General features: G+C 37.4%; 1 protein-coding gene across 1 annotated transcript in view; it reads left to right on the forward strand.

Moving 5' to 3' along the window:
* Positions 1-340: 340 nt before the first annotated feature.
* LOC115220828 (hepatocyte growth factor-regulated tyrosine kinase substrate) overlaps positions 341-20132 on the forward strand; it is a gene marked incomplete at its 5' end in the record, with an annotated part of 75392 nt that continues 55600 nt past the window's right edge. The window contains 5 exons of the mRNA XM_029791002.2: positions 341-380; positions 14957-15041; positions 16603-16678; positions 19358-19450; positions 19981-20101. Coding sequence (XP_029646862.2) covers positions 341-380; positions 14957-15041; positions 16603-16678; positions 19358-19450; positions 19981-20101 — 415 coding nt within the window. The remainder of the gene's footprint in view (positions 381-14956; positions 15042-16602; positions 16679-19357; positions 19451-19980; positions 20102-20132) is intronic.

A 20132-nucleotide genomic window follows, 5' to 3' on the forward strand; every position in this document is an offset into this window, starting at 1 on the left:
TTCTTATCTCTCCGTTCTATACCTCACTCAGTTGAAGGCTGAAATTCATTTTTTTGTCTTTTCTTCATAGAACATTAATAGTTTAGGAATCAAGAGAAAAAATATTCTTATTATAGTATTGGTCTAGTACAAATGTCAGTTTGATTTCTACTATTATTTGATTTGTAGATGTGTTCTGGTTACAAATTGAATTCAAATCTCACCAAAATCCATCTCTACTCTTCATCCTTCCAGAATAGAGATACTGAAATACCACATTATTTACATTTGACGGATATTTGTCCTCATCTTGTTTGTTGTTAACACGTTTCAGCTGATATACCCTCCAGCCTTCATCAGGTGTCTTGGGGAAATTTCGAACCTGGGTTCTCATTCCCAAGGTATTTTTCAGTGTTGTTGTTGTTGTTATTATTATTATTATTAAGGTCACTGCCTGGAATTGAACTCAGAATCTCTTAATTATAGAACTACTGAAATACCAGTTCTTTAAAAAGGATACATTTCAGCAACTGTACCTCTCCTAGTAGTTTTGTTTTATGTCAGAAACTCATTGGATTGTTGACTGCTGGATCTGTAGTGTAATAAATGTGTTGAATTCAAGTCCTGCTGGTACCAACTTTGCTTTTTATCCTTTAGATATAATAATAGCCAAATACCAAGGTTAATTTAATCATATATCCTGTTCCAATACTTCTGCCTTGGAGCTTATTTTTTAAATTATCGTTCACAAATCTTACCAAATAGACTGATTGATACCTTAATCACTAACATGTACAGTGTAATGCAACTTCACTGTATGTGGTTAGGTTTACTTTCAAGAAGTTAATGTTTATATTGTGATTGAGCCCCCACCAAAAAAAAAAAAAAATAACATATCACCACACCACACTGAGAGTAATAGATTGGCAAGTTTAAAATATCTCAATCTTTTAAGCACCCAAGGGAAATATTTTGTTAAAATGGTATGAACGTGAGACAAACAACAATATAACTGGATCATCTTACAATATAAAGTGCCACAGGGTTGGTAGAGACAGTTGGCTTCTCATTTGCAATGTCTGTCTTATATATGGTATAAGCCATACCTGCTATTGGCTGAAGGCTTGGCCAATGTGATCAAACATTATTTACAATGACTAGCACAAATGAATCTAGTGACTTGGTTATGAGCAGTGATGCTACAGTATTTAACCCTTTTGTTACTGTTTTTATTTTGAGATGCTCTGTGTTTCTTTTAATTAATTTTAAATATAACAAAGAATTTAATAAAATAACTTAGTTATCATTCAGCTAGTGTTAGGAACATAAATTGTGTCTAAGGTTTGGTGGAAGATTTTAATTCAAAACTTTTGCAAACAAGACATTTGTATTTAGAGCCAGAGCCGGCTTCAGCTGGATTGGTAATGAAAGGGTTAAATATTTTTTTCTAAACCACTAGGCCTGTTGTAAATAGGAGGACTATAGCTAAATGTATCGTCTGTGTGTCATTGCTAATTGCGGGTGAATGGAAAAGTAGATAATGTTGAGTTTTGAAATGGAACTCTAAGAGTAGAGAAACTGCATATCATCTATGTCTATATATAGTTTGGAATTTGAACTTGGAAAGAAATTGCTCCTAAACCAGAGGTCTTAAGTACCAAGTATAAATCTGAATAAGGCTTGGAGGGGAACTGTGTAAGCCACCCTTATGGTTCTACTGTTTGTTTCATTTTACTTGTTGAGTTTGGAGTAAGGGAACATGGCTGCAACCTTTGCAAGCCTTTCAAGATGAGTAGGATTGATGCCACTGTTTATATGTCAATGTTTTGCAAGTCACTATCTCTAGGAAGATATGAACAGGGAGAAGATTCTAAGGGGCTGATGAACTCAGAAAATAAAGGGCTGGAAAAACTGTTGCCAAGCATTTTGTCTGGCATACTAATGATTCTACCAGCCAACTACCTTAATAAATAATAAAAACGATAAAAAATGTATTATAAATCCTTAAAATAGTAGCACCAACAAATTTGGTTGACATAAATCAGTTGGACTCATTTGATGCCTATCATGACAGATAACTGTTTTACCATTATTTAAAAAGAATTGGCTAGACTTTAAACCCAGCGGGTAGTGTTGTTTAACAGCATAATCCCACTGGTCTTTAGGGGATTCATTAAAAAAGTTTACTGGGGGCAAGTAAACTCTCGGCTTGTCCCCAATAATTCTTTGACTGTTCAAATATCATCTTTACCTCCAAGAAGAGACCATGATAACTATTAAATAGTCATAAGGATTGGTTGGTTAATGTGAGTTTCGGTTCAGCATCATCTACTGTTTTAGCAAACAAGGATTAACAACAGTGGTGGTTGCATGGTGCTGGTGGTTTAGTTTCAGGTTAAACCTGATCGAACAGACTTATACTCAAAGACGTTCTAACTATGACCATCCTGTCTTTTATTCAAACATAGTATATATCTACAACTACATTATCCATTTTAAACATGGTAGGTTACCATTCGAGAGGGATTTGGCTGCAATTTCTAGTAGGTCGGTCTAGTGACTGTGTGATGTGTGTGGCGCTCCAGGTTATTGACTCTGTGTGGAAGGTGGACTTATGTTGTTTTTTACATAGGCACAAGACCACAAATTTGGGGCAAGATCACTGACGTCTACCAAAGACTCTTACTGTATCACTACCACAATTGAAAACCAAGTCAACCTTGATTGAATTAAAGATTTCTAACATAGATGGCAGGGCACAAAATTTGGGATGCGGTTAAGTTGATTTCATTCATCCTAGTACATGTCTGGTACCTTATTTTAATCAACCCCAGTAGAATAGTAATTTATTTTTGGTAGTGAGCCGTGCTGAAGAAGGATATGGGAAAAGATGTTATCCACACAGGTTTTTTTTATTTGCCCTCGTTTTTGTGAGACGTTACTTTGTAGCTGGCATCTTGCAGAGGAAGACAGAAGGAAAAAAAATCTCTATTTTGTTTTGTTGGTGATATTCTTTCTGTTGTTATTTTTTTGAAGAAATACATTTATATTTTAGAAATAAAATTTTGCTATTTTATCACCTAGATGGCTCGTTTTATTCGGGTTTGTCTGTTACCTCTTTGAGACAACATTGGCGAATGTTTTGTATATCAATAGAATTTATATGGAATAATTATTGGTCAACGATAGGAAAATTTTTGATAATTTTGTAAAATTTCGCCGTTTAGAATCTCGAATAATGTGTGTATACACACACACACACGATCTGTTCTGTCGAGTTAGTAGTTGGATGCTATATTATAAGCAGTTACGATTCCACAGTTATGATTCCAGACAGTAATAGTAGTATAATAGTAGAGAAGTGTTTTCATATATGTAAAAGGGTGTATATAATTGTACAAGACTAGCGCAGAGTATGCAATGACAATTCTGTGGAAAAGTGTGTATACATAAATGTAATTTTTACCATCTCTTCTCATATTTTAATGACGAGTGTATATTATGGGGAATATATTGACATATATGTGTGTATGTATGTGTGTATACACACGCACGGACAAGCAGGTCAACGGAGCCGATATGTAGTCGTTCGACCTGCTAGAAGTAGCAACTTAACTGCTTTTAAATTATACTTTGCTGTCTTAACGAAATGAAAGAATAATGGCAGTGTTAAGATATTGTAATTGTGCTTGGTTAGTGTTGACCTAGACTAAACAACAACAAATGTGGAATCTAGGATGTTTTGATACAGCGCCATCACTGTCACCCGTCTTTTGTTCTCTTTGTCTTAAAAGAACTGTTATATATTTGTGTGTACACACCCACACTCGTTCTTGAGAATGATTTGGGCGTAGTGCTTGGATTGTTGATGTATTCAAGTAATTAATTTCGTTGCTTATCCTGTTGCAAAGAATATTCTAGATATATTTTTTAAAGGTTTATGGATGCAAACCATTTATAGAATATATTTCGTCTGTCGAATGTTTATGTACACACACACACACACATGTATGTGCCTCTTTATGTGCGTGTGTATACAAAAGGAAAAAAAAAAAGTTCTCATTCATTCGCCAAGTAGCTTATATATAGGAAGACAATCTGGATTTCTCATCACCGTCGCTCTGGGTTAGTTTAAAGGGTGGAGATACGTGGCTGCCATCCTTCAGACAGTATTCACCTTTCAAAATATTGTCTGAAGGATCGCTACCAATATATACCTCGTCTTTGAAAACTCCTAGTAACAATGGAATGAAGCCATTTACTCACACACACAGACCTTACTTATGAGCGTGTATGTATGTGTGTGTGTGTGTGTGTGTGTAATGACTATCGTTGTTGTTATCCAAATTCCAGTGATGGTGCTTCGTTTCTTTGTTAGAAACCAGCTCCTATCCACATCTGTATTGTGTGTGTGTGATAGATAGATATCGTAGTAGTTGTACATACTATTGTATGTAATATTTGTAAGTCAGTTTTACAGGATGAGGAATGACTCCGAATCCGTTCACCTGTAGGAGGGCAAAATTTATCGACAGTGGGTAGGAATGCAGGCTGCGTGTACGTTTTCTATATATATACACATTCAATAACAACGTCAAAAAAGCACTTGCTAAACATTCACATTTCTATACAAAGATTTGATGCAGATATTTACATCCATCCATTCTTTGTTCTTTAGAATTAATATTTTCTGTTGCTGTTAACAGTTAATTACTGAAACAACAGTTATCATTGTGCGTGTGTGTGTGTGTGTACACATACACACATTGCAAAACTGTTGATTTTTATTGACATGGAAAGGAGAGAGGGTTGAAACGGGGTAGGAGGTGTGTGTGTGTGTATTCTTAAACACGCGCATACACATTTATTTTCGTTGTCCTTTGAGGTTAAATACCCACATTTCTATTGAGACGGTTTCTGTCCCCTGTTTTTTAAGGTGGGTGAGGCCCTCTCGTAAGAACTTACGGTGTGTAGTTAGTTGTGTCTGGTGGATATGGCTGCGGGCTTGACCGTCTGGAGTTGAGAACATGTAGAGCGATGACATGGTTGGCGAAGTGCTTAGCTGTTGTCTATAGCAGTTTGTATTTAACCCTGTGCAAGCGCAACTATGATCACCGACCATGACAACTGCCCCCACCCCCCGCACACACACATACTTAAATGTATTGTAGGTTTTTCTGTTTGTGTTTTAGTATCCCTGATCATTTTTAATCATTGACTCTGTCTTTTGGGTCCTCCCCGTGTATTTGTGTGTGTGTGTGTATACACATAATATGAATGTGGATAAATATATGTGTGTATGTATGTATATACGTGTGTGTGTGTGGTTGTATCAAATGTATGCTGTAGTAGTAGTTCTCCGAGTATTTGGGTCTTTGAGCGTTTTCAAAAGCAACTAGTGTGTATGGAGAAATATATGTATGAATGTATTATATTATTAATGTGTGTAATATAATATTTCGGCAACTGGGAAGAAAGAGTTATTTTTATTTTCTTCTTTCCTTTCTTTTATTCTATTTTCAATTTAGATTCGGAAAAAATTGGGTTGAGGAAATATATTAGGGGAGGGGTACATAAAGTGAAAGTACGAAGGGGGGTAAGACAGGAGGAAGGACATAATTTGGAAAGTGAGTAGATGAGTGCAAGGGGGAGGAGTGTGCTGCAGAGAGAGAGGGGGGGAGAGGAGTGTGCTAGAGAGAGGGAGAGGATTACATAATGGATGAGTCAAAAATGAAATTTAATCTAATTTGGAAATGAATATCAGAAGATATTCGCTCATTATGCTAGAAATAACAGCAAAATTTCCTTAGAATTACACTCTACAGTTTTGAAAGGGGAACTAAACCCAATGTTATCCTTAATATATATATTAAAAAAAGATGGGATGGTTGTGGCTGGACTACTATAGGGTTGCTGAATAAGAGCTGAGCTAGGGCAATACAAGGATTCATATAATGTGTGTGTAATTCACAGCATCCAAAAAGATTAAAACTCAAAAATGGAATCAATGTAAGGAAGAGTGGAGTGAATATTAATTGTACAAATGTTTGACTTCCAAAATATTTGCTCAGAGGCAATCACACAGTATGCCTACAGATGCAGGCATGGCTGTGTGGTTAAGAAGCTTGCTTCCCATTCCTGTGGTCTTGGGTTCATTTCCACTCCATGGCACCTTGAGAAAGTCTCTTCTGGGCTGACCAAGGCCTTGTGAGTAGATTTAGTAGATGAAAACTGAAAGAAGCGGATGTGTGTGTGTGTGTGTTCATGTGTACCCTTATGACATCAACTGATGATTGTAAATGAGTATCACCATCATACAAGCGATGTTCATTTCCAGTCTTTCATGGAAAACATGTCTGGCCATGGGAAATATTAATTTGCTTGGAAACAGGTGAGGGTTGATGACAGGAAGGGCATCTAGCTACAGAAAATCTGCCTCAGCAAATTCTATTTGACCCGTACAAGCATGGAAAAGTGGACTTTAAATAAGGCTGATGATGAGTGTCTGTCTGTGTGTGTATGTGTGTGATTTATATATTTATAAATTTATAAAACAAGATGGAATGAACAGGCTTTAATCACAAATCACAACAATTGTTTCTGTGCAATGCTAACAGCTGTTAGTTACTGAGTTTTCCATATGTCATAAGGTGAGTGGCTTTGATAGCACTGCTGGATCATGTTCAGTTTCTCATTGTTTTATACCTCCATTGTATTTTTAGTATTCTTTCTCTACTAAGCAACTTATAGATTTGAATAGGCATAAGTCGTAAAAATACCAAATAAAGTAATGGCAATAAAATATTAGAAATATAAATTTCATATTTTTAGCTAATTTTTCAAATTATATATTTAAAATTTTTTACTGTCATTACTTTATTTGGTACTAGCAGTATCGCTCAGCATTCCTCGGGTTTGTTTCGACCCTTTAGAATTGGAATTTTTGAAAAGTAAAAATTTTGCATTATGTAGCTTGTTATTCTCTTTAAGTGAACATTTTTCTGGTTGAAATACACCGAAAAATGGCGACACAGCAGTAAAAAAATCGTAAAAAATAGAGATTTTCATAGAAAAAAAGCACCTTTTTGATGTAAATAATTTTTGGTGTTAACATGGTCTGATTTGAATTTTTTTCTTCTATGGAAGGAAGAGCAAGCCTTCTTCTAGCATACTCTCAATTTTGGTCAACTTGCGCCACAGGGTCTCGGAGGAGATAGTGTTAGTTGAAGGCTACCAAACCTGCCTTACACAGACAGCTTCAGCTTTATATATAGAGAGATTTTTATAACTTACGTTTATTTGAATCTCAAAGTTACTCAGTATAGAGAAAATGCTAAAAATACTATGGGGTATAAAACGATAGGGAACTGAATCTGATCCAGTAGTGCTATCAAAGTCACTCACCTGATGATATGCCAGTATATAGTTGTTGCTGGATCATATTTGATTATTTATATATTTTATGTAGTAGTATATGGAAAACTCAGCAACTAACAACTGTTACCATTGCACAGAAACAATCGTGATTGGTGATGAAAGCCTGTTCATTCCATCTTCTTTTATAAATTTTTATATAAATTCTGTGCATACACTAACAGAGTTCCACATGTTATGAGGTAATTATTTAGATGATATTAAATATGTATGTATGTATTCCTCTGCATATCAACTTGGGCACGTCTTCTATCAAAGTCTTGGTTTCACCAAATCTTTGCGAGTAGATTTGCTAGACAGAAACTGAAAGAAGCCCACCATATACACGTGTGCGTGTGTGTGTGCATGCATGCTATTGTCTCCTTGCCATGACATTGTGTGATAATTGTAAATGAGTGCTATCATCATGCAGGTAGTGTCCATTTCCAATTGTCTAGTAGTAGTAGTAAGAATGCTAGATGCTATGGACAAAGCCTAACGAGGCAGAAATGTACATCTAGCATTGTCACTGCTACTGCTGGTTGATTTCGTAGTTTCTACTGGTAGTTTTGTGTTTTTAAACACTGTATCTATTAAGGATATTATCCCCAGATGAATACCACAGATAATTTTCTTGGAATGTGTATGCATTAAGAATGATACACAGATGGCTATTTATTTATTTTGCTGGTGACTGAAGGTGGTATTTGAACTCAGAACACAGAGCTGGATCGGATGCCACAAATCATCCTGTTTGATGCTCTCGTAATTCTACCCATCCACAACCCTGGACTGTCATTTTATTTTATTGATTCTGAAAGGATGAAGGGCAGGACTTGAACTTGGAGCACAGATGGTCAAAACAAATGCCAGAAAACATTGTATCCAATACCCAGTCTCTGCCAATTCATCCCTTTATTGATTATATTGATGAATGGAGAATTTTTTGACTGAATCTGAAAGTTTCAAGATCTGCTTTTTCCAGTTTTTGCACTATTAAGTTGATGACAGACAGATCGCACTTTCATTTGATGCTACCTGATATGTTACATATAGTAGCTGTTCTTGTAGGAGGAATCAAACTTGGCTCCCGCAAGTCCAACAACTCTATGGTGAGCTAGCTAAACTATCTGGAGCCAACAAGGGAACCTACTACATATAGCAACAATCCTCTCTCAAATCACTGCCTGTCAACTTTATAAAGGACAGAAAATAAAGTACTGCTATATAACTCTGATTTGAAGTTTTTGGCTTTGATGGTTAGTGAGTTGGGCTTATGATCATAAGGTTGTGGGTTCAATTCTCAGAATGGGTGGCACATTGTGTCTTTGAGAAAAAACTACTTCATATCATGTTTCTCCAGTATATTCAGCTGAAAATGAGTACCAACCAAGTGCTGTCCTTTCTTCTTCTGTGTTGAGGGTTGGCAGGACCGAAAGGTTGTCTATGTTTGCTTACTGCATTATCTAGGACTATAAGCTCTATTGCTTTTTCTTCTTTTTAAGATGGCAAGATGTAATTTGACTTTCGTTAGGTAATGCAACAATATAGACCAAAAGAACCATAGTACATTAAGATGACACAGTAAAATATTTCGTTTTATAAATATAGAATTGATTGAAATAATTCACACCTCTCTCCTTTGCAGTGTCTTATATTTTGACTATGAAAAAAACCCCAACTATTTTGAATTCCTACAATTAACAGCATTTAAAGAAGAAAAAAAAAATAGTGGTGACATGGTGATTAATATAATTTATCAAGTTTATAGCATTTGAGATTCCAAAGACCTAGACTTCAGCAGTGTGGCAATGCTTATTTATAGTTATAATTTCTAACATAAGTTGTTTTCTTGCATTCACTGTTTTAGTAAAATTTGTTCACATTCAGTATTGATACTCCAAGTACTTTGTTTTAGGTGATCTGACTATACTCTTGAACAAATAACCTCAGGAAATTTGTCTGTCTATCTCTTGTCTGTGTGTGTGTGTGTTTGAAACTGACTGGTCATCCTAAGTTCTCTGAATGAATGCACATGAGAAAAACTTGGAGTAGTGACCAAGTGAATTCTCAGTTTTAAACAAATATACTCTATTGCATGTAGTGAGTGCCTTTTCTCTTGTTTGTACACCCAAATATTTCTGTATGTGTGATAAGAAATTTGAAGAATTTTTATTTATAGTACAGGTGTTTTTATTTTGCTTTTTTTCTTGTATGTATGATGGAGTAATGTTGGTAGTGAATGGTAGAAAGGAATGGAAATGATAATGATGGAAGATAAAAGATTCTGTACATAAGAGACATCAGATCCTTGATATGAATAAGTAAATAGAATTGTAATTGTTTTGTTTGGTATAAAAGAGAATTTGCTGATTAGAGAGATTTCTAGCTGATATTTTTGCAGGGCACCTCCTCCTGCCCTATAGAACATGAAGACCATTTTTATATGTCCTTCCATTCCCCCTTGTCTTATGTACCCATTGACCAGCAATGTACCTCCTTCCATTGTCCTCCTGTCCATCATCAACATGTCCTTCCAGTTTTTTCTATCCTGTGCAATCAATCCTTTCAAGCAGATTCTAATTCTTTCAGTCTTGAATCAGCTAACCTCCCTGATCCAAGATGTTTTTTTCATAGCAGGAAATGTTTTTGAATTATTGGATTGCTAACCCTGCCTCCCTTTCCCAATCCTTCAAACTGTGTACAGTTGTATATTGGTTAGTCTTACAACAGGTGATAGTTAACAAAACTTCTTCTATGCAGAGCAGTTTAGTGTAATGCTAGCAATATCAGAATCATCAGTAAACTGCTTTGTTGGGTCATCTTACTGGCAGAGTCACCAACCATCAATTCAAGTACTTATGAAATATTTTTGCATTTCATTTGGGAACCTAGTTGTTTCAGCTTATCCTTCAAAATAGAATATCATTTTTTCTTTTAAAGTTTGTAGAGGTGATAGTATTTAGCTGGAGTTACTGTACACACCTGTCCTATGTGACAAAACATATGATCATATACTAACTTTCTTCTTTGGCCCAGTCTTGTATCTTCTGTACCAAACTGTGGTTGTGGTGTGCATTGATATTGTGATTCTTTGACTCTAGTACATCTTGCTTAGCAAAGAGTCATTGATCAACTTATTGTTTCAGCTGCCCTTATCAGTTTATCAACCCAAGCCAGTGGATCATGCTCAAGCACTTTCAATGGCACTTCTGTAGCAATGATAAATGGCATTGGGGTTAATATTTATTCTCTTTATGCATCAACTCCCTCATTAAACTCACAGCTAATCAAGTTGTTTACACATATATATTCAAGATAATTGGTTTTTACATCTTACTGGTATTTTGTCTGCCGTTACGTTCTGAGTTCAAATTCCGCTGAGGTCAACTTTGCCTTTCATCCTTTTGGGGTCAATTAAATAAGTACCAATTATGCACTGGGGTCGATGTAATCAACTTAATACCTTTGTCTGTCCTTGTTTGTCCCCTCTATGTTTAGCCCCTTGTGGGTAATAAAGAAATAGGTTTTTACATCTCATTGCTGATAATTCATATCAACTCCTCTTACCCATCTCCTAATGGCCCTCCAGAGCACACTTTTGGTCACTCACCATACATATTGGTTTCAAATTTTGGCACAAGGCCAGCAGTTTCCAGGGAGGAGCAAGTTGATTAAATTGACTCCAGTGTTCAGCTGGTACTTATTTTATCAACTCCGAAAGGATGAAAGGCAAAGTTGACCTCAACATGAAGATAGACGAAATACTGTTAAGCATTTTACCCAGTGCAGTAATGATTCTACTAGTTCTCTGCCTTACTCTGTTAAATATTACAGTATTATCCAAAGTGCACATCACTACAGTCCAGTAAACTTTACTGTGGGGAAGGAGGTATATCGATTTTATCTCGCATTGCATTTATTGCATTTATAAGTTTAATCTTTTAGATGCCTAAGACACCCTCTGGTACTACCTTTGCAGACTGCTAGGGGTCCATGGACCACAGTTTGGGAACCACTGGACTAGACTATAGTTTCAAGTATTATACACTCCTCAGCAGTCACTTATCTTACATTCACTGCTACTGTGAAATTGTATATAAAGGCCATTATTACATTAATGACTTTAACTGTTCTGTTATGTAACCAGTTTTCTCTCTCTCTGTATCTGCTTTCTATGTTAGCATGGTTAAGATTGGTCATGTGATATGAGTTAAATCTTTTTTGAAGTTACTTTCTTCCCATGTGTCAGGAGATAACATCTTGCTACCATCATCTGTCTGGTTTCCATGCTGGCATGGGTTAAAACAATTGAACAGATGAGTCAAAGGACTGTTTTTTTATGCTCTAACATCTACTTTGGCCTGGTTTCCATGACTGGATACTCTCCCTAACACCAGCCACTTTGCAGAGTGTACTGTGTACTTTTTTCATGGCACCAGCACTAGTGAAGATCACTTTGTAACTTGTGAAGCTCAGGGCTTAAAGTAGCCCCTATAACTAGGGAGATTAGAAGAGGGAGTGGGTGATGATTCTAGGTAGAGGAGAAGCATGATGAATGTAGGTAAAGAAAATGAGGGAACAGATTTCTAGTTACAAAGGATGGTAACAGTAGGAGTCACTTATTGAGAAGCACTATGGCAGAGAACAAGGGAAATGGAAGGAATTTCTGTCAGGGAAGGAATTATGACAGCAGGGGTGGGATAGTGGAAAGCTGATTGGGTGGGCTGTGTGGCAGGGTCTAGGACTATCCTTTATTATAAGGGCAAGTAAGAACTCTTGTCAGTTTGTTTCAGATTATCCCAGCTCATTGCACCAAAGTCTCTTTCTGTTCCCATTTTAAACACTTGTGAAGCAGTACCCTCTGTCTGTCTGTCTGCTTCCCCCTCCACTTTAATAAAATCTGACAGCACTATTGTTTAAATATTTCGCCATTAGCCATTCATAAACATCATTTATCAGTTATTTTCAGAGACATACAACTAGATTCTAGTCAAACGACATCATTGCTGTTCTAGTTAAGGTTAAATGATAGACTTGTTATCCAAACATTTCATTAAATATTTTCCAAATTGTTACCATATTTGATCACATAAAAGACTTCTAGGCATATTAGACATAGCCCATGTGAATGTAGAGTACTCTTTATACAGTAAAAATGACACCAACGCAAACCACAGCACATATCCAAGACCCTCAGAGACGTGCTTGGTAGTGCAATGAAAGCATGTATGAATAGTAATAAAATGCCACTGGCAGCATTAGCATGTATTTAGCTATTGTTGCTGGTGGTGGCTTTAATGATAGCTTGAGAGTGGAGGTCAAGATGATTAAGAGGTCAGCCAGCAAGAGTTTAACTATGACACAAAATAATAGATGGCTGATTGACACTAGATGCCTGTCCTTCACCTGGAATTCCAGCTGTCTTGTGTGATTGAAGTGTTTAGGGGGTGAGATTGGTGCACCGAGACTATGGCTGTACACAAAGAAAGATTTTGATCAACTGACATGATTTCCACAGAACTAGCTTTTCCTACTGTATTCATTTTGTGTGAAAGTGTACCTTGAGACTTTGTATGATTATGGTTCTGTTGGTTATCGTGTTTTGACATATTGTCGAATAATTTATTTGCCCTGATATGGAAAAATCTAACAGCTGATAGATAGTAAGATCTAGAAGCTGACAGCAATTGTGATGTTTTGAAGTATAATGAAGAGAGAAGACTTTAACATGTGCATTTCATTACCAGCATTGTTTAACATTCATTCTCCATGCATGAGTTGGATGGTTTGAGAGCATCAAACTCCAGTGTCACCTTTGGCATGGTTGCTGTGGCTGGATGCCCTTCCTAATGTCACACTTTATGGAGTGTATAGAGTAATTTTTTTTTTGTGCCACTAGCATTAGTGGGGTCACCAAGTAATTTCAAGAGTTAGTATACACTAGTAATTCCTTGAAAATTTTTGCTGTTCCTACTTTGGTTCTACTCGTCATCCTCAGAATTCCCTACACCTCTTCTCCAGAGCTCTCTGCTCTACACACAGTTTTGAGTTAATGGCCATTCGACCAGCTAGAAATAGCAACCAAATTTATTCCAAATTGTATCTTTCTGTCATATAAGACAGGACAGGACATATGAGATACTATGGTTACATAGCCTTAAACAAATTAGATGGCTATGGTTGGACCATCAGAGGTCTGCTCAGTTACAATAGAGCTGGACTTTATACAAGCACAAAAGGTTTCAGGTGGACAGAGCTTTGACAAACCCCTACCTCGACTCCTTGTGTAATGGTTTCTTCTTTTTTAGTGTTTTGAGACAATTACAGGAGTTGAAGTCTAGATAGCCTCCTGAATTCTTTTGGTTCTCATTGTAGAAGCTTGAAAATTAGATATGAAGGCCTGAAGGTGCTGGTTTGTAGCAAGTGAGGTATAAAAGCCCAACAGCATCAACAAAGGAGGAGGAGTGTCTTTGTATTTTTATGCAGAGAAAAGAAAATTGAGGCACATTTCATTGTGTTTTGCTGAACTTGTTTAACATTAACTTTGACTATGATTAATAACATTCCAGCCATTGTAGAAAATGGAGAGTATATTTTAGAATAAAAAAGAACTTGATTTTGAAAAATAAAAGAAGTATAAAAAAAACCCATAATTTATGGGATGACAACTATATATATATATATATATATATATATATATATATATATATAGATAGATAGATAGATAGATAGATTATTAGGCTGATCCAAATTTTATTGTGGTATTAAGTAATTTTAGTTCCTTTCATCATCATCGTTTAACGTCTGCTTTCCATGCTAGCATGGGTTGGACGATTTTGACTGAGGGCTTGCAAACCAGATGGCTGCACCAGGCTCCAATCTTGATCTGGCAGAGTTTCTACAGCTGGATGCCCTTTCTAATGCCAACCACTCTGAGAGTGTAGTGGGTGCTTTTTCCGTGCCACCGGCACAGGGGCCAGTCAGGTGGTACTGGCAGTGACCTCATTCGAATCTTTTTGCACATGCCACCGGCACAGGTACCAGTAAGACGATGTTGGTAACGATCACTGTAACCAAAATACATACACATATTTTATATAAGTTTGTATGTGCGAGAAAGGGTGATGTTATAGCTTTCTCTACACTATTGTCTTGTTTGCAATCGGTTTGGAAAGAAAGTAGCAAATAAATGCATCTCCAATAATTTATCATAAAATATGTAAATTTATAAACCTGTTCAACATGTCATGGAAATGAAATTGAGATCATTAGCAAATATCAGGTCTCTTTGTGTGTGTGTTGTAGAAAATCAATTAGCACTGAATACATGGTTGTGCTAAAAGTGTGTATGTGTTGGGATTTCAAATTTATACTTAAGTTTCATACAATCAGCCTTAACTTGGCTGCATTCTTCAAAAGGTATTCTTACACACACATAAACACTAAGTGTTGTCCTCTTCCTATACAGTTGGTTTTTATGAAATCTAGGTAAAGGTTTGAAATCTTAAATTTGTCTCTCTGTCTATCTCTCTCTCTAATTATTTTCTTCCTTCTATTGCAGAGAAAGCAACAAGCCAGCTACTATTAGAACCAGACTGGGACTCTATTTTAGGTATCTGTGACTGCATCAGACAGGGAGATGTACAGTAAGTGTTGACATACTCTTTCTACTCTTTTACTTGTTTCAGTCATTTTGACTGCGGCCATGCTGGAGCACCGCCTTTCGTCGAGCAAATCGACCCCGAGACTTATTCTTTGTAAGCCCAGTACTTATTCTATCGGTCTCTTTTGCCGAACCGCTAAGTGACGGGGACGTAAACACACCAGCATCGGTTGTCAAGCAATGCTAGGGGGACAAACACAGCACACACACAAACACACACACAGACATATATATATATATATATATACATATATACGACAGGCTTCTTTCAGTTTCCGTCTACCAAATCCACTCACAAGGCATTGGTCGGCCCGGGGCTATAGCAGAAGACACTTGCCCAAGATGCCACACAGTGGGACTGAACCCGGGACCATGTGGTTGGTTAGCAAGCTACTTACCACACAGCCACTCCTACGCCTATAAATAAATCTGACCCCGACGTGATTTTTATGTTTTTATTTACATAAATACTGGGGTCGATTTGTTCAACTAAAACTCAAATCAGTGTCGCAGCATGGACTCAGTACAGCGACTGAAATAAATAAAAGATAAAAAGATGTAAATACATTTAGTCTTGCTGTGATGAGTTTCGGTTAAAAGTGAGGTTAATGAGAACGTCTGATCTGCAACTGGGCAATAACAAGTTCAGTTATTGTTAGAATCTGTTCAGTCCCAATATAGCTAAATCCACATCCCTTATTCAAGTTCATCATCATCATCATCAATGTCCACTTTTCTGTGCTTGCATGGATTGGTCTCACTTGGTTGAAGCAGTTTTCACAGCTGTATGTTCCTTTCTATCACCAGACCTTACCTGTTTCCAAGCTAGCTAATATTTCTCCAAGACATGGTTTTGCAGAATATTGGAAATGGATGATACTATTTGTGTAGCAATGACACTTATTTCAACTATTATGCGATGTCAAGACAGAGACCTTCAGATTTCACATACACACACACAATGTGCACACGCTCATACACATGAGTGTACACAATGGGCTTTCAATTTCCATCTAGCAAATCTATTCACAACACTTTGTTCAGTCCAGGACACATACCCAAAGTGCCATACTGCAGGGCTGAACCCAAGACCATGTTGTTGGGAAGCAAACTTCTTAACCACACATTCATATCTGTTCCTATAGAATGCAATGCAGCTTTGATGTGAACTAGTGGTTTTCAACTGGGGTCCTTATAACCTTTGAGGGTCCATATGAGATTTTGCTAAAGTTTATGTGCAATAAATTTGTTATACTTCTACAATACACAAGATATTTTAACAATTTTTTAATACAGTTCCTTATATTTAATTATAAAAATATAACTTTTGGTGAATGATACATTTAGAAATTTCAGGAAAATGATAAACTGAAGTAAAATGTAAAAGGCTGGAGTTTTCCTGAGACTAAAGCATTTTAATGTAACTAGGTATGAGTGATTTGTGAAAATTGGTTATTTTTCTACTATCAAGATCCAGCTGTTGAGTTTTTATTTTTAGAATGTAATATTCTGTTAAACATATTTTTTTTTGTTTTGTTTTCCAGACCCAAATATGCCCTGGCTGCAATCAAGAAGAAATTAGCTGTTGATAATCCTCATGTTGCAATGTTTGCACTCCAGGTAACTTTGTTGATAATTTTCATTTTTAGCTTTGCCAACTATGAATATATGTATGTGTGTGTGTGTGTATGTATTTTTTCTGCTACAGTTGCAACACCTGAAATTTTGGGGTATAGGGCTAGTCAATTACATTAACCCTAGTACATATTTTGACCCCAAAATGTTGAAAGACAAAATCAACTTTGTTGGGATATATAAATATGTCAAAATCACTGATGTGGCCAATGACAGTACTGCCTGATTGGCACTTGTGCCAGTAGAACGTTAAAAGCACATCCAAATGTGGGGTGTAACCGGCCCACTTATGAGTACCCCTCATTCATTGAACAATGAACTTTGCTTTCGAAGACCTATTGAGGCAAGTGTAAGCAAATCAAAATTGCTGACATGGCCCATGACATGACAGTACTGCCTGATTGGCAATCGTGTCAGTGGAACGTTAAAAGCACATCCGAGTGTGATTGTTGCCAGGGCCACGGATTGGCTCCTGTGCCGGTGACACATGAAAGGGACCATTTGAGTGTGATCATTGCCAGCATCACCATACCGGCACGTGAAAAACAACATTTGAGCGTGGTCATTGCCAGTGCTGTTGGACTGGCTCCCATGCAGGTAGCTCGTAAAAACACCTTTTGAACGTGGTTGTTGCCAGAGCCACCTGACTGGCCTTGTGCTGGTGGTACGTAAAAGCACCCACTACACTCTTGGAGTGGTTGGCATTAGGAAGGGCATCGAGCTGTAGAAACTTTCCCAGATCAGATTGAGCCTGGTGCAACCTCTGGCTCACCAGTCCTCAGTCAAACTGTCCAACCCATGCCAGTATGGAAAGTGGACATTAAAAGATGATGATTATATATATATATATTTGTGTGTGTATGATAGTGAATTCGTCATCATCATCATTGTTTAACGTCCGCTTTCCATGCTGGCATGGGTTGGACGGTTTGACTGAGGGCTGGCAAGCCAGAAGGCTGCACCAGTCTCCAATCTGATCTGACAAAGTTTCTACAGCTGGATGCCCTTCCTAATGCCAACCACTCTGCGAGTGTAGTGGGTGCTTTTACGTGCCACCGGCATGAGAGCCAGTCAGGCATCGGCCACGCTCAAATAGTGCTTTTTATGTGCCACCTGCACAGGAGCCAGTCAACAGCCCTGGCAACGATCATGCTCAAATGGTGCTAACATTCCACCGGCACGGGTGCCAATCAGGCGGTACTGTTATTGGCCACGACAGTGATTTCACTTGCCTCAACAGGTCTTCGCAAGCATAACTTATTGTCCAATGATTGAAGGGTATTCTTAAATGGGCTGGTTATACAGCACTGGCATAGGCCATGGTTATGGTCTCACTTGGCTTGCCGGGTCTTCTCAAGCACAGCATATCTCCAAAGGTCTCCGTCACTTGTCATTGCCTCGGAGTGAATTGCTTAATAGAATGTCAGAAAGTGCTTTGCAATATTCAGTCTTTGTAAGCTCTCAGTTCAGGTCCTGTCAGGATCAATTCTGCCTTTCGTCCTCTCAGAGTGAATAAAGTATCAGTCAAGCACTAGGGTTGACATCTCTCTCTCCCTCACTCACTCACACGCACACACAGAAATCAACTGTGGCCAGACCTGGTGAGTTGACAAGTATTTCAAATACCCAAGACATGGTTGTGCTGTCCCTACCATTTTGAGTGGTTGGTGTTAGGAACGTCTATTTTTTTTTCATCCTGTTGGAGAGGAGCCAGTAAGCCAGAGGACTGCACCAAGCCTCAATGTCAGCTTTGGTGTAGTTTCTACAGATGGATGCCCTTCTTAATTCTGACCACTTTACAGAGTGTACTGGGTGCTTTGCATATGGAACCAGCACTTGTAAGGTCACCAAGTAACTTGCGAGACATGACTCAAAACTAGATATTATATTGTCATAGATGACTTTATGCTGGGTAATGGGAGGTGAAGGTATTACAGAAAGACAAGAACAGGTGTCTTGTAGGGGGCCACTCCATTTCGAAAAGAGAGAAGGTGGTGAAATATGTCAGACACACATTATAGGAAGGTGAATCTTCACAAGTCATTAGTATTCCAATGTCTGCTTTGATATGGTTTCTATGGCTGGATGCCCTTCCTGACACCAATCATTTTACAGTATCTACTGGTTGCTTTTGTCATTCTCATGCTCCTGGCACTAGTGAGCTCACCAAGTACCTTGGAAAAAAACCAAGGAAAAAAAACAAACCTTTTAATGCTTCTTAAGAAGCATGTCTTCAAAGGAACAAAGCCATCCATAGGGGAAATGACAGCAATGTCACCACTTGCAGCTGACTGATTTTCAGTGAAGCTCAAATATCAACAAATACATGCCCGTGCACACACACACACACAAATTTTTTTTTGTATTTTGTAAAATGTCCATATTGTGTTTATAAATATATTTCAGCTATTGATTGTTACTTATTGATCATCTAAACTGGGTTAAGGTTTCAAATTGTGTGTTTGTGCATATGTGTGCATATTTGTATTTTCGCAACATTCGTCTGAGTGTGTGTTTGAGCAGGTGTGCACTTATTTCCATCTGGGCAACATTCATCACGTGCATATTGTGTGTGTATGACTCTAAAGGGCAAGAATTGAGTTCAATTCCATATGTAAACCTTTCAGTGATGTGAAATAAAAGGTTTTGTGTTTTCCGTTACAGACACTGGAGTCCTGTGTAAAGAATTGCTCCTCATTGATTCACCAAGAAGTTGCTTCAAAAGAGTTCATGGAATTTCTGAAGGAACAAGTCAAGGTATTGCTTTCTAGTCCACATAGTATTGCTTCATATTTGTGAACATGGTGAACTAGCAGAATTCTTAGTGCTGAAACAGAGCCAGAATAAATACTAAGCATTTTTTCCCCCGTGTTCAAATTCTGCTGAGATCATCTTTGCCTTTCGTCCCTCTGGATTCAATAAAATAACTATCAAACAAGTACTGGGGGGTCAATGTAATTGACTATACTCCATCATCTAAAATTGCTTGGCTTATATAAAAATTTGAAACAAATTATTATTGCTTCATACTTGTGCAGGGGGTAAACTTCCACAATCATTACAAGATTACATTGGTAAAAATGTGTTGTTCTAGCTCTTTGTCAAATTCCACTCCAGAGTCAATAAAATAGAGTTTCAGTTATAACTTGTAACAATGCTATAGCCAGCCTGTAAGAACCTATAACGATGCTACAGCCAGCCTGTAAGAACCTGTAATAATCTATAATAATGCTTTTTTATAGAAAACTATTTCGCTGTTCTCTGTATGTTCTTTTCGTTCTTTCCAGACAAGACCACCCCCTGTCAAAGAGAAAATATTGGAACTGATCCAGGTATGGTCACATGCCTTCCGCAATGAACCCAGCTACAAAGCAGTGCAAGACACATACCATTTAATGAAAATGGAGGGTGAGTCAATATTTTGACTTCTTCAATGCCA

Source organism: Octopus sinensis, linkage group LG17 (assembly GCF_006345805.1).
Source record: "Octopus sinensis linkage group LG17, ASM634580v1, whole genome shotgun sequence".
Lineage (NCBI taxonomy): Eukaryota > Metazoa > Mollusca > Cephalopoda > Octopoda > Octopodidae > Octopus > Octopus sinensis.